Genomic DNA, 12,762 nt, shown 5'->3' on the forward strand with positions numbered 1-12,762 from the left:
AGACTTTGGCGACTATGTTAACTGCGTACGTTTCAGACCATCAACATGATTGGGACAAACATTTACCATATGTGTTGATGGCCTACCGGTCTGCGATACATGAGAGCACGGGGTACACCCCTAACATGCTTATGCTAGGGAGGGAAGTTTCGACCCCTTTAGATATTATGTATGAACTACCTTTGGATCGTGAAAGAACTAATGTGCATGAATATGCATGGAATTTACGAGATACCATGGAAGAGGCTCATCGAAATACACGACTGTTCACAAATCAGTCAATGTTGAGACAGAAAAGATACCATGACAGGAATGCCACCGAAAAACAGTTCGAAATTGGTGACAAGGTTTTGGTATTTATTCCTCAAAGAAGTATAGGGAAATCTCCTAAACTAATGAACTTTTGGTATGGGCCTTATGTAATTATTGAAAAACATACCAATCTGACTTATAGGGTGCAGAAATTGGGTGAAAAGAAAACCATGGTCATCCACATTGACAGGTTAAGACATTATGGATCTCAGAGACTTAGTTTTGAGACAGATGAAATGGGTGATGATGAACCTGGTCAAACCGAAGAGTTAGTATTAGAAGAGACAGAAAGTGTAAACCCTGGTGCAAATGAAAATGGTTTACGTGCAAAAGAATTAGATACTGAACTAAGTGATGGGTTAGGTCTATCAACCGACACAAATCTTAATGAGATGGAACTTGAATACACAAGTAGAAGGCGGTGTAGGAGGCCTAAATGGCACTCTGATTATCAGTTTGATTATACTGTATAGTAAATGTACTTTGCTAAGTAAGCAATGTTCTTTTTATTTATTTTAGATCATGCCATTGACCAAAGTTACCCCCCGGAAACCCGGCCTTCTGTGTTCCATTTGCCTTTGTCGACTCCCTTCACAAGAGGAATGGAAAGAGCATCTCCTTGCATGCGCCACTGATGACATGAATAAACGAAAGTTCGAGTGCAACCAGTGTGACAAGGCATTTGCTAAGCATTCCCTTCTAATGAGACACCAGAAGAGGTTACATTCAACTACTGGTTTGCAAGGTGGAGAACAACATGTACCATTGAACTCCAAATCCGTTGTTGTAGATAACCATGAAGATGATTCTGACTGGCAAGAAGACCCAGGAGATCTTATTTATGAGACAGGCCTTGAAGTTGGTAGAACCATCAGGAAGAAAACGTCGCCCAGTCTCCCTGGAGTCAAGCGCAAGGCAGACGAACTTGTAGACAAGGTGCCAGGCCAATCTGCAGACAAAGATTCAAGCATGGTGGATGATGGTAAGGATCATGAGGCGCCCATGGCTTTACATCACTGCCCCTGCTGTAGGGAACATGTTACTAGGTTGGATGCCAGCACTCAGACGGACACAAGTCGTCACCAGAAGACAGTCAGAGTTGTAAGAAAATACCAAAAGGATGGTGAATGTGTGGAGAGAGTTGAGGAAGACATTTGGCATGACTAATTATAGGGATGCACTTTGAAAAAGAAACAATGTACATACATGTACATAAGTCTATTGTTGTAAATACTTGAATAATTGTTTAACTGTGTATAAGAAAGGAATTCTTAACCTCGTTTTGTTGATTTTTTCATTGTCTAAAAAAAAAAAACATAACCAATGAACATGCGGGACGCAAGTATACAGAGGCGTGGGTAGTGTAATGAGTAATGAAAAAGGCCTATGCCATTCAAACGTTGGTGTGACCTGGAATAATGGAACAGTCCAGGAGCCTGTTCACCCCTGTTTGAATGGTATAGCCCTTTGCTATATAAATGACTGCAGAGGCAGTCTCGACCCCTCTCTCGGAAACCCACAGAAGAAGCAAGAAGCTGAATAGAAGATTATAGGTAGTAATAAAATCAAGAAGTATTTAAAAGGGAAAAAGAAAGATAAGGCTAGGGTACAGAGCACCGGTCTGTATTTAGCCAAGGAATTGAATTGAAGCACAAGGTGTAGTAATCCTGAGTAAGGGTGAGGCACTGAGTGCTCAATTCAATAGGAACTTGGTTACGGAACCAGGTGCAAGGAGCCCAGTCACAGTACCCGGTTACAAAGAACTAACCTCTAATTGTGTCCTGCTGTTTCATTAAAAAAAAAACCCAGGGACAAGCATCCCCTGTAAATGACGAATAACAATTATTTTTGTATATAATATTGATTCCCCATATTAATTATAGGCTCAGATAGAGCCAGAGGAAAAGTATATATATATATATATATATTGGACCCTGTATCTCCTGAAAACGGACCCTTTATTAGGTTACACGTTACAATATATATTGAAGACATGTCAATGTTTCTTTTTTGAAAGGAAATTTATTTTAAGGGTAAACAATAACATTTTCATTGACCTGCCTTGTTATGTCGGTCCGACAAAAAAGATTTAAACCGCCGAAGAATGAAAGTGTATTTCGTCACTTGTCATATTCCTATATGTGCATATATGCCTTGTCGATTTTTAGCTCTACTGGTCAGAGACCAGAAGAGCTTATGCGATAGTAATGCGTCCGTCGTCCGTCCGTCTGTCTGTCTGTCTGTCTGTCTGTCTGTCTGTAAACAATTTTTCAAAATGCTACTCCACCTACAGTTTTGGTCCAATTTCAATATAACTTGGCACACAAGTAGACTACACTAAGATACATAATTTTGTGCATCGGTTTTTGATTTCGATGAATGGTGTTGCCGTGGTTACTAAAAATAGAAATTTCTATGAAATTCTTTCAAAATGCTACTCCTCCTACAGTTTTGGTCTGATTTCAATATAACTTGGCACAAAAGTAGACTACACTAAGATACATAATTCTGTGCATCGGGTTTTGATTTTGATGAACGGTGTTGCCGTGGTTACTAAAAATAGAAATTTCTTTGAAATTCTTTCAAAATGCTACTCCTCCTACAGTTTTGGTCCAATTTCAATATTACTTGGCACACAAGTAGACTACACTAAAATACATAATTCTGTGCATCGGTTTTTGATTTCGATGAACGGTGTTGCCTTGGTTACTAAAAATAGAAATTTCTTTGAAATTCTTTTAAAATGCTACTCCTCCTACAGATTTGGTCCGATTTCAGTATAACTTGGCACACAAGTAGACTACACTAAGATACATAATTCTGCGCATCGGTTTTTGATTTCGATAAACGGTGTTGCCTTGGTTACTAAAAATAGAAATTTCTGTGAAATTCTTTCAAAATGCTTCTGCTCCTACAGTTTGGTCTGATTTTGATATATCTTGGCAAACAAGTAGACTACACTAAGATACATAATTCTGTGCATCGGTTTTTGATTTCAATGAACAATGTTGCCAGGTTACTAAAAATAGAAATTTCTGTGAAATTCTTTCAAAATGCTACTCCTCCTGCAGTTTTGGTCTGATTTCAGTATAACTTGGCACACAAGTAGACTATACTAAGATACATAATTCTGTGCATTGGTTTTTATTTTGATGAGTGGCAAGGATCATTTTTCTATTTATTGCTGATTTAAAGTCTCAAGTCCCAACTGCTACTTTTCTCTTCCTTTGTTTTAAGTATAAACCAGTAGAGCTACAGTCTCGACAGAGACTTCTGGTTAAAAATTTTAAAACTAATTGCATAAAATATTGGTTAATTTTTCTGTGCAAAGTTTGTTGGGGTTTATACAAATGACATATTAGGCCTAACATAGAGATCGAACTACTTTTTCATATTCATACGCACCATGCTTCTTTGTTTTGTAAACAATTTTTAAAAAACACGCAAAATCGGCAGCACAACAGTGACTTCAAAAGAAATTGACGGGATTGTGGAGGCTTACCAGGAAATTTTTAGAAGGTACGTAAATGTAAATACATGCACATTTAAGTATAATTGCACGTGTTGCTCTGAAATATAAACTTAGCCAGTAGTTTATCGATAGGACTTCGTATGGTACTGACCGAGTAAACATTAGCTTGTTTTCGCGGCTTTAGGGGCCTGATTCTATATAAATTTTTTTCTTTTTTTTTTTGTTCGCATAAGTAGCTTCAATTGTGGTAATGAGGCAACTGCCTCACTTGAAATATTATTTCAAGTCTTTGAAAACACACAAAACAGCAGTCGTGCGACAGGACATGCCATAGAATTATCGACTAGATTTCACTTTCTTGAGAGAAACGGTCATATTTTAGTGAAAATCGAATAAAAATTTTTCTGCATGCAATGATACTAATCCAAATTATCCAAGATAATATTTCTACTTGTTGTATTACACGAAAAATACGATGAGAACGAAGCATCTCTTGGAACGACGCCATTTTTATTTTAGCCAGGAGCGGATCAAAATCCACCACACGCACCTGTTCATAATAAATCTTGAATAAGTTATTTTAGTTGATTTATGTTTGCTCATATCGCTTCAGAAAAATATAGACAACTTTTTTAATGTAACCAAACAGGGTGAAAGTGTCTTATTTATTTATTTTCATTATAAACAAAAATATATATAAATAAATGGGAATATGTGGAAAAAAAATACACATGTTCTGGATGACATGCGAGAACAAAGGCATCCTGTGTCATAATACTGTGGAATTAACAATTTGAGATGTAAAAAAAATAAAGATCAGATCAAGATTTTGATGATCTTAAAGATGATTATGTTGATGATGTCAAGGGCCAGAAAAGAAAAAGACAAAATTTTCTGGAAAATATCAGGTTCAAAGAAAAATTGTCAAAGCAAGTCTCAGCTATTACTTGCATTGCAGCAGATATGCATCAAGCATCAAACAAATTCTCAGAAGATAATAGAGGTAGACAGTGTACGTGTTGCTAATGCACTTGTAAGCATTTTGTATAAAGAAGTGCATGGTTCGAATTCCTGCAGAGGATAGGAATTTAAGTGATCTTAATTTATTGCTTTGAAAAGATGATGATTTACATTTAAGATGTCATAATAAATAAAATACCCTTCAAATCTTCCATTTTACTTGTTATTTTATTTGTTGTTTTAATTAGAATTTAAAATTTGTTATTTTTCTAGAAGTATAAACCACAAGGGCCAGAGCATAAAGGTCTCTGGAAGGATTTGTTTACGAAACCTTTTTCACTGCTTCTGGAGATTTGTTGGTTAATTTCTCATTCCAGAGAAATTTAACTCCATCACTACCATGTTGGGGGTTCCCTAATGCCGGATGACATCTCCAGGACAGCAAAGAGGTACTTTAAAAAAGGCATAATAAATAAAATACCCTTCAGATCTTCAATTTTACTTGCTATTTATATGTCGTTTTAATGATAATGTAAAATTTTATTTTTCTAGAGGTATACACCACAAATGGCACAGCATAAAGGATGGCTGGGGGATTTGATAAACTTACTGTTGTAGGAGAACAATTTCAAGCATTGATATATATTAGACAATTGTGCTGTCAGTCTTTTGTATGTTGGAGGACAAGCTTCCCCTTGAAAACTGGAACAAATGTGAAATGAAGAATGTGTATCTTCATATTGAGAACTTTTCCTTGTAAAATTACGTCTGGGAAAAAGTTAATTTCATATCAATTTATTGTGTTCATTATGTGGTCTAATTTTATATTTGTAATTGTTTTAAATTGCATGGCAAAACACATTTTTGCTCACCTGAGTCAAAAGCTTAAGTGAGTTTTTAGATCCGATTTCTTTGTTTTCTGTTGTGTTGTAAACTTGTTACAACTTAATTTTTGTTCAAATGAAGCCCCTTTCCCCCTGGGAGCTTGGGACCATTTATAAAGTTAAACTTTTCAAAATGGAACTGATATCTTCTTTTTTTCAAGCCGAGATACTCAGGTGAGTAATGTGGCAGATGGGCCTCTTATTATATATTAAATATGTACATTGATTCACAAGTATGTACTTTGTAGTGACATCAATTAGAAGCAATATCATTTTTAAACCACAGTTTGATAGCAGAAATTTTATTTTCAAGAAAATGTTGGAGGCATATGTTTATATATATCATATTAATTTCATGTTTGTGAATTTCAAAACCGATTTTGCTACAATTTACATTGGAAAAAATGCAGTTGTCCAACTTGTGTCTATTGTGTGTCATGAAAGAAAAATCTTACAGCTTATTGTGATATGCATCAAATATTTCACCGTGACCATGTGTTTTTGCAACAGTTGTGAAGTGTATATGCTCAAGAATATATAATTTTTAGTTTTCTCCTGTGTCCCAAAACTGTGTTAGTACTTTGATTACTGTAGCATTTATTTGTAAATCAGGGTCCTGTGTAAAACTTCTGATATTAAGATTACACACATTTTGCATTCTTAATGCTCGTTACACTTGTGAGAAAATTATGAACAAAATTGTGACAGCGACTTTCTCTCTCTAAAAAGAAAATCATTTTCTTGTATTTTACTGTATATTGTGCATTTACACATTCAAACTGGAAGACTGCAATGTCACAAAAATCCTATATGATAAGTATAACAATAGTAATTGTCAAATTGATTACGAAAAGTATTTTTTTAAAGGGATATTACTTTTGCTGTATCCACATTAAGGACATTCAGATACTGTTGTACCATGATAGTTATGAAAGAGTGTTTCATTTCATTTGTTAAAATAGGACACTAATACACAATAAATGTATAATTATAATGTAAAAAGAAAGGGATATTACTTTTGCTGTATCCACATTAAGGACATTCAGATACTGTTGTACCATGATAGTTATGAAAGAGTGTTTCATTTCATTTGTTAAAATAGGACACTAATACACAATAAATGTATAATTATAATGTAAAAAGAAATGATTTCCTTATTATTCCACATGACATTATTTGTTTATGGGATTTAATAATACAGTCACAGTCAGTGCATCATCTCATGAAATTGACATCAGAAATCAAATGGAAGTCTAAATTTCTGCTATTTTTAAATGGCATTTTCATTTCTTTATCAGTAAAGCAGTGTTCAATTTATAAGCTTGAACAACCATCAACTCGTATCAGTACTCTCAGTACTTTGATTCATATTTCAGATTTTCAATTATAATCACATGTCAAAATTGCAACAACAAAAAATGTAAAGGTGGGACTTATTTAATCCTAATTGATATTTAACATTAGCAGGGTTATAGGCATATAGCCCTATGATAACAATGCTTCTAGACCTCTACCTGCTTCCATTCATGCTTTTTGTAAAGAAATACAAGGGCATTTACATTTTCAGGGCTCTAGCAGGCAGAACAAAACAACAGCAAAAACAAAAGTTGTTAATTAGGGCACCGCAGGGATATGCCGGTGCCCTATAGTAATCGTTTGTCTGTCTGTCTGTGATTCTCTCGACCAAAAATTTTCTGTATTTTTCATCGTTGCCCAATTAAATTCATATTTGTTATGGTCGTCTTGCAAAAAAGGGAGAAAGACAGATTTTGATGCTAAGTTTGGTTCTCTCTATCTTCTGGTATGAAGCTGTGTGGTGGGAAATATTCCTTAATTATGCATAGGCCATTTCTTATTAAATTGATATTTTGTAACTGAACATGTATACTTTTACTCCTAATCTTTCCGGGATTTTGAAGTACCAGTATTACTTTATGCCACCAGACTATGATATTTTTTCTCTTTTAAAACAATAAGTTTCGTATTTGAATAGAAACAAGAAAATATTCAACGGATACCTAGTGTAGTGTAAACATAGTCTGCAGTCAAATTAATCTTCAAACGCTTGCTGCAATGGATGAATGAAAGCTGATTGATATACATGATATATGATACGGGTGCAGTATGGGAGTTGATTGATATACATGTACATGATATATGATATGGGTGCAGTATGGGAGTTGATTGATATACATGATATATGATATGGGTGCAGTATGGGAGTTGATTGATATACATGATATATGATATGGGTGCAGTATGGGAGTTGGTTGATATACACGATATATGATACGGGTGCAGTATGGGAGTTGGTTGATATACATGATATATGATATGGGTGCAGTATGGGAGTTGTTTGATATACATGATATATGATATGGGTGCAGTATGGGAGTTGATTGATATACATGATAGATGATACGGGTGCAGTATGGGAGTTGATTGATATACATGACATATGATATGCGTGCAGTATGGGAGTTTGTTGATATACATGATATATAATATTGGTGCAGTATGGGAGTTGGTTGATATACATGATATATGATATGGGTGCAGTATGGGAGTTGATTGATATACATGATATGGGTGCAGTATGGGAGTTGGTTGATATACATGATATGGGTGTAGAATGGGAGTTGGTTGATATACATGATATATGATATGGGTGCAGTATGGGAGTTGGGGAGTGTGAGAACCTATAGAGAGCGTACACAGTTTATATCTTGTAACTCGTGTAGCAGGACGTAGTTTGAAGCAGAATAAATATATGTATATCATGAACCCTGTGTTCGGTTATTATCCAACACAACACCTAGAAATACCATATAATAAATGATACTGCCAATAAAATTTTAAAAAAAAAACATTAAACATTAAAATGTTAATTGCTTAACCGAAGTCTTATTGTTTTTTTTTTGTGATTAAATTTTATAAGGATTGAAGTTGTTCATTTTATACTGTACATGTTTTATATGTAACTACATTTCATCTTTCAAATTTATCCGACAAAATTACAACTTTTACAATTATTTATAAGGGCAATATAAGGATATTCTGTTCGTAAACACTTCAAATAAAAGAAGTACATGGTTAACAGGAAGTGAAGAAGATAAAGGCCTTGAGTATATAATATCTAACGGGAAATCATAGTGTGTGTAATTCTGATTAGTCGAGAACGGAACTGTGAGGTTGTCATTCCCGGAACTTGATTAGAGCCTGGCGACATTTGATTATTTCTTCACTTATTGAGATAGGGGCGAGGTGTTTGGTAGCTTTTTGATTATGTTTGGTAAAGAGAGGGGGAGGAAGGTAAGGGGGAGAACGGGGGTGGGGGATAAGGGTATTTTATTCGTGTATTTCCAAGACCAGGGGGAGTTGCTAATGGAATTTACTCTGTACAATGTGATCGCCGAAATATTGACGACTCGGCGTTGACTCGGTGTTAAACAATGATAATAAATCAATGAATTTTAACAACTTTAAATTATTTTTTAAAATTATCTTGAAGGTTAAGGAAGACGCCGTTAGAGGAAATCTTAAAGTTATCTAAAAATTTTGTTTTTTAAAAGGTTTCGCCTCATTATATTTTCTTTTTTTTAAAATAGCGCCCTTGATAATGCCCCTTTTTTTATAGGAAATTAATTTTTTTTTGTAAACTTAGCATCTGAAAATTTGTTAAGTACATGGATATAATTTACGGTGCGGATAAAACACTCCAGGGACATATGTTAATACCTATAAATACTATTGCAATTAAAATCAAACACTTTATTATCATATAGGTAATTGTTAGTTTGAATGAAATGAATTATATTTTAATGTGAATAATTTTCATTAGTGTTCAAGCATTAAAATATCGAGATAACGAACTGTATTCAAACTTAAAAGTCCATTTATAAAACAATAAATTTTTGAGCAGAGCTAACTAACCTAAAAACATCAGGGATGGAACAAGTTCCTTTTATATAAGGAGATTTCTTTCAAGTTTATGCGACCAAATTACTCTTATAAAATAGTAGGACATACAAGGAAATGGTTAACAGGGATTTAGTTAAGAAGATTAAGATCCGCGATTAAACAAGCATGAACAGGAAGTCACAGTGTGTGTACTAATCGGATTAGTCACGTGACCGGCAGTGCGGAATTGTCAATCCCGGATCTTGTGTACAGGCCTGCAACATTTTTATATTTTCTCATTCACTGAGATAGGGGCAAGGTGTTATGAGGCTTTATGCACCGTTTGGGAATTTAAAAGGGGGTGGGGTGGTTGTGAGAGGGAAATATGTTGAATTTGAACGTTCGTAACCGAGACACGGGGGTGTCATTTAATTCATTTAATTGTATTTATTAACAATTTGAATTTTACTTTGTTAAAAAAATTGGTGTGAAATGAAAAGTCGCAAGGGAAATAGTTATGAATCGTCTCATTTTCTCAGATTCACGGAGGTGAAAAAATGATTAAGAGTGTCTAAAAATAATTTGGTTATGTTGTGGTGGTGTATAAGTATCCTAAATATTGTGTTTCCAGATGTTTCAAATAATCAAATTCAGTTTCTTTTACATTTGCTTCTATTTATAAGATATGTAGTTAGATTTTCAGAAGAGTCTTATTAGTAAGGTTAATAAATTCATTAAGATTAAATCCGTTTACATTCTAAATATGTTTCAATTTTCATGAGTTCTTTTAAGTTAATTCGACTTAGTCCCCAAAAGACGGTACATTTGCCGTGGTCATTTTTATTTAGGTAATCAAATGTAAAATGCCAAATCAAGTAAAATTAAAAACATGGTTATAAGGAAAACTACCTCTCATCTTTCTCATTGTTTTTTATGTATCTCGACCATATTCTGGTTACGGCATCAAATTGGCTTATTATTGAACTGAGAGAGGTAGGTTGTATGGAGGATCAAATTGCAAACAGTGAGGCTGAAGATACGGCTTGTTTAGAAAATTTCGTCTTACCTCGCCAGATGCCACACTTACTTCCGCTTCGACATATTACAATACTTCGCTGATCCTGGTCACGGCACCAAATTGACTCCGAAGATGTAAGCCAATGGGAAAAAAATTCAAAGAGTTTTAAGCTGATCATGTATTGGTTCTCTCTGAGAACATCCTCACAGAGCGCTTTATGAAGTTTAAAAGTTATTTTAAAAAAATATTGAACAATGCATTATGCGTTTTTTAAATTTATAGGTAGTCTGGTGAAAGTTAAAATGTTTTAATATAGTAAAGAATCCTTTAGTTTTTTTTTTAATTCGGCATTTTTTAAAAATATTAAGATGTAATTCAAAGTTAATTTTCTTTAAGCAATGTTCCATATCTGTTCCGTTTACTTTTTTTGTCAGACAGTACTAGATTTAACCAGGGCTTATTTATGCAGTCGTTCCATGAAATTGTTTAGATAGTTCGATGGTGGAAATTTCGATTCATGCATAATCTCCAAAGACGCATATAGTTCGTCCCAGGAGGAAATGAGCTTTTAAACTTTTATTTACAATACTGGATGATTTTGTCTTTAGTATAATCCGTTCTTTCATCTTCGAACATGTCCGCTTCAGTTCTCTTAACAAATGTCCTATTAGACAGATCACATTGTTATTGTTGTGTTGTGTATCGGAGAATAAGTCATTTCACATGTTATGGTCAATTTTTTTATTGCTTATTCTAAGTAAAATTATACCTGTGTCAAATATTTCCTCTTAGTCGCCGGGCTGCTCCCAGTATTGTAAAAACTGTTCATTCAGTGCCTGAGAAAAATGCAGTGAAAACAGAAAAAATTGTCTTATTCAAGTTCGCTTTTAATTCTTTTAATAGTGTGTGAAATAGATTTGCATTTTGGCTGAAGTAATATTATTTACTTCTATCCAACGATTATATTTTGGACGATTACATTGTAAATTAGTTTGCATCTTCTTGTTTCCTTTCCTATAGATACCTCAGAATTTCATCCATCAATTACGTAACGGTGTTAAGTAGAATATCGTTGTACATCAGATGGTTTCATGGGTTTGAGAAGCAATGAAAGCTCTCAAGAACAGCAGGGGAATGGTCAGCATGTGTAACGCTCTGCTAAGATTGTTATCGCCGTTTATACGCGTCCATTAAGTGATCAAAGATCTTCCCTTTGACTTCATTTACAACCTTCATATTATTCTGTTTGTTGAATAAAAAATCAGTTAGGTCATTCAACATGAAAAACATAATTTGAAAAATGCAGACCCCGGGATCTTGAAACATCTTCATTTTTTAATAAAATATTGTAGAAGAATTAAGATGTCAAGCAGACCAAAATTAAAAAAAAATTAATTTTGTTTCACAGAGGAGTTGTTACATAATGTGCTATTAAAAAATTATTCCATAGTTAATAAATATTTTATCAGCGATTAAAAATTTGACTTAAGTCTTCCTGGAGCCAGGAGCTTAATTTTAATGTTCTTTGTAAACAATACTGTATAAGCATGGTCTTTGAAAGATATATTATCGAAAGAAAGAAATTATATAACAAATATATTATTTCTTTCCGCTTTATGAATTTAAGCAAACCACGTCAGACAAGCTTTTTGGGAAAGCTAATACTTGTCCATCCTTTTCTTTTTCGCACCTTTCCCTAGTTCAACAACGTTTTCCAGTAATTTTGCAGCATATGTACACGTCTTTGAATGCAAACACATCTTAATGTTTTCACATGTTCCCACATAACGTTGAAAGATGTATGCGATAATTTATTTTGTATTTTCAGAAAATATTTTATTCTTATCCTTTTGCTTTTAATAGTGCTTTGTTTCAGGATATGATTTAATGACACATTCTTGCGAATTCACTACTAAATTTCTTGTTGCAGTAGGGGGGGGGCATACTCCAGGACTAAAATTTATTGATTAAGTTTAATTCAATTTTTAAAAAAAAACTTGATATCGTCCCCCTTGTTTTCCTTTTTTTGATCCTAGTTGAAATTGCCCTGCTTCTACTTTAAAGTGTTCATCAAATTTATTCTACGTTAAGGAAGAATTTATTGAAAAGTAGGACAGGTTAATTTTCAAGCAGATTCATGGAAACCAAGAAAATTTTAAAATAACATTGATTTATTCGTTTTTTAGAAATTCTAAAGTATATATAACCGGTCGGTA

The 12,762-nt window shown here is 33.9% G+C and overlaps 1 protein-coding gene and 1 long non-coding RNA gene across 2 annotated transcripts; both read left to right on the forward strand.

Moving 5' to 3' along the window:
* Positions 1 to 834: 834 nt before the first annotated feature.
* On the forward strand, positions 835 to 1,479 carry LOC134281123 (uncharacterized). Its single transcript, XM_062763586.1, has one exon. The coding sequence runs from the start codon at positions 835 to 837 to the stop codon at positions 1,477 to 1,479; it is 645 nt and encodes a 214-aa protein (XP_062619570.1).
* Positions 1,480 to 3,747: 2,268 nt separating this feature from the next.
* On the forward strand, positions 3,748 to 5,582 carry LOC134281122 (uncharacterized). Its single transcript, XR_009995019.1, has 3 exons — positions 3,748 to 3,831; positions 5,018 to 5,193; positions 5,297 to 5,582. It is a non-coding gene; the product is annotated as an uncharacterized LOC134281122 (long non-coding RNA).
* The last annotated feature ends 7,180 nt before the right edge of the window (positions 5,583 to 12,762 follow it).

This window comes from Saccostrea cucullata, unplaced genomic scaffold, assembly GCF_032062105.1.
Source record: "Saccostrea cucullata isolate Sc308-1 unplaced genomic scaffold, CSIRO_AGI_Scuc_v1 ctg5684, whole genome shotgun sequence".
Taxonomy (NCBI): domain Eukaryota; kingdom Metazoa; phylum Mollusca; class Bivalvia; order Ostreida; family Ostreidae; genus Saccostrea; species Saccostrea cuccullata.

What these genes read in the sequence shown, in the direction of transcription:
- LOC134281123 (XM_062763586.1), top strand. Translation starts at nt 835, where the DNA reads ATGCCATTGACCAAAGTTACCCCCCGGAAACCCGGCCTTCTGTGTTCC.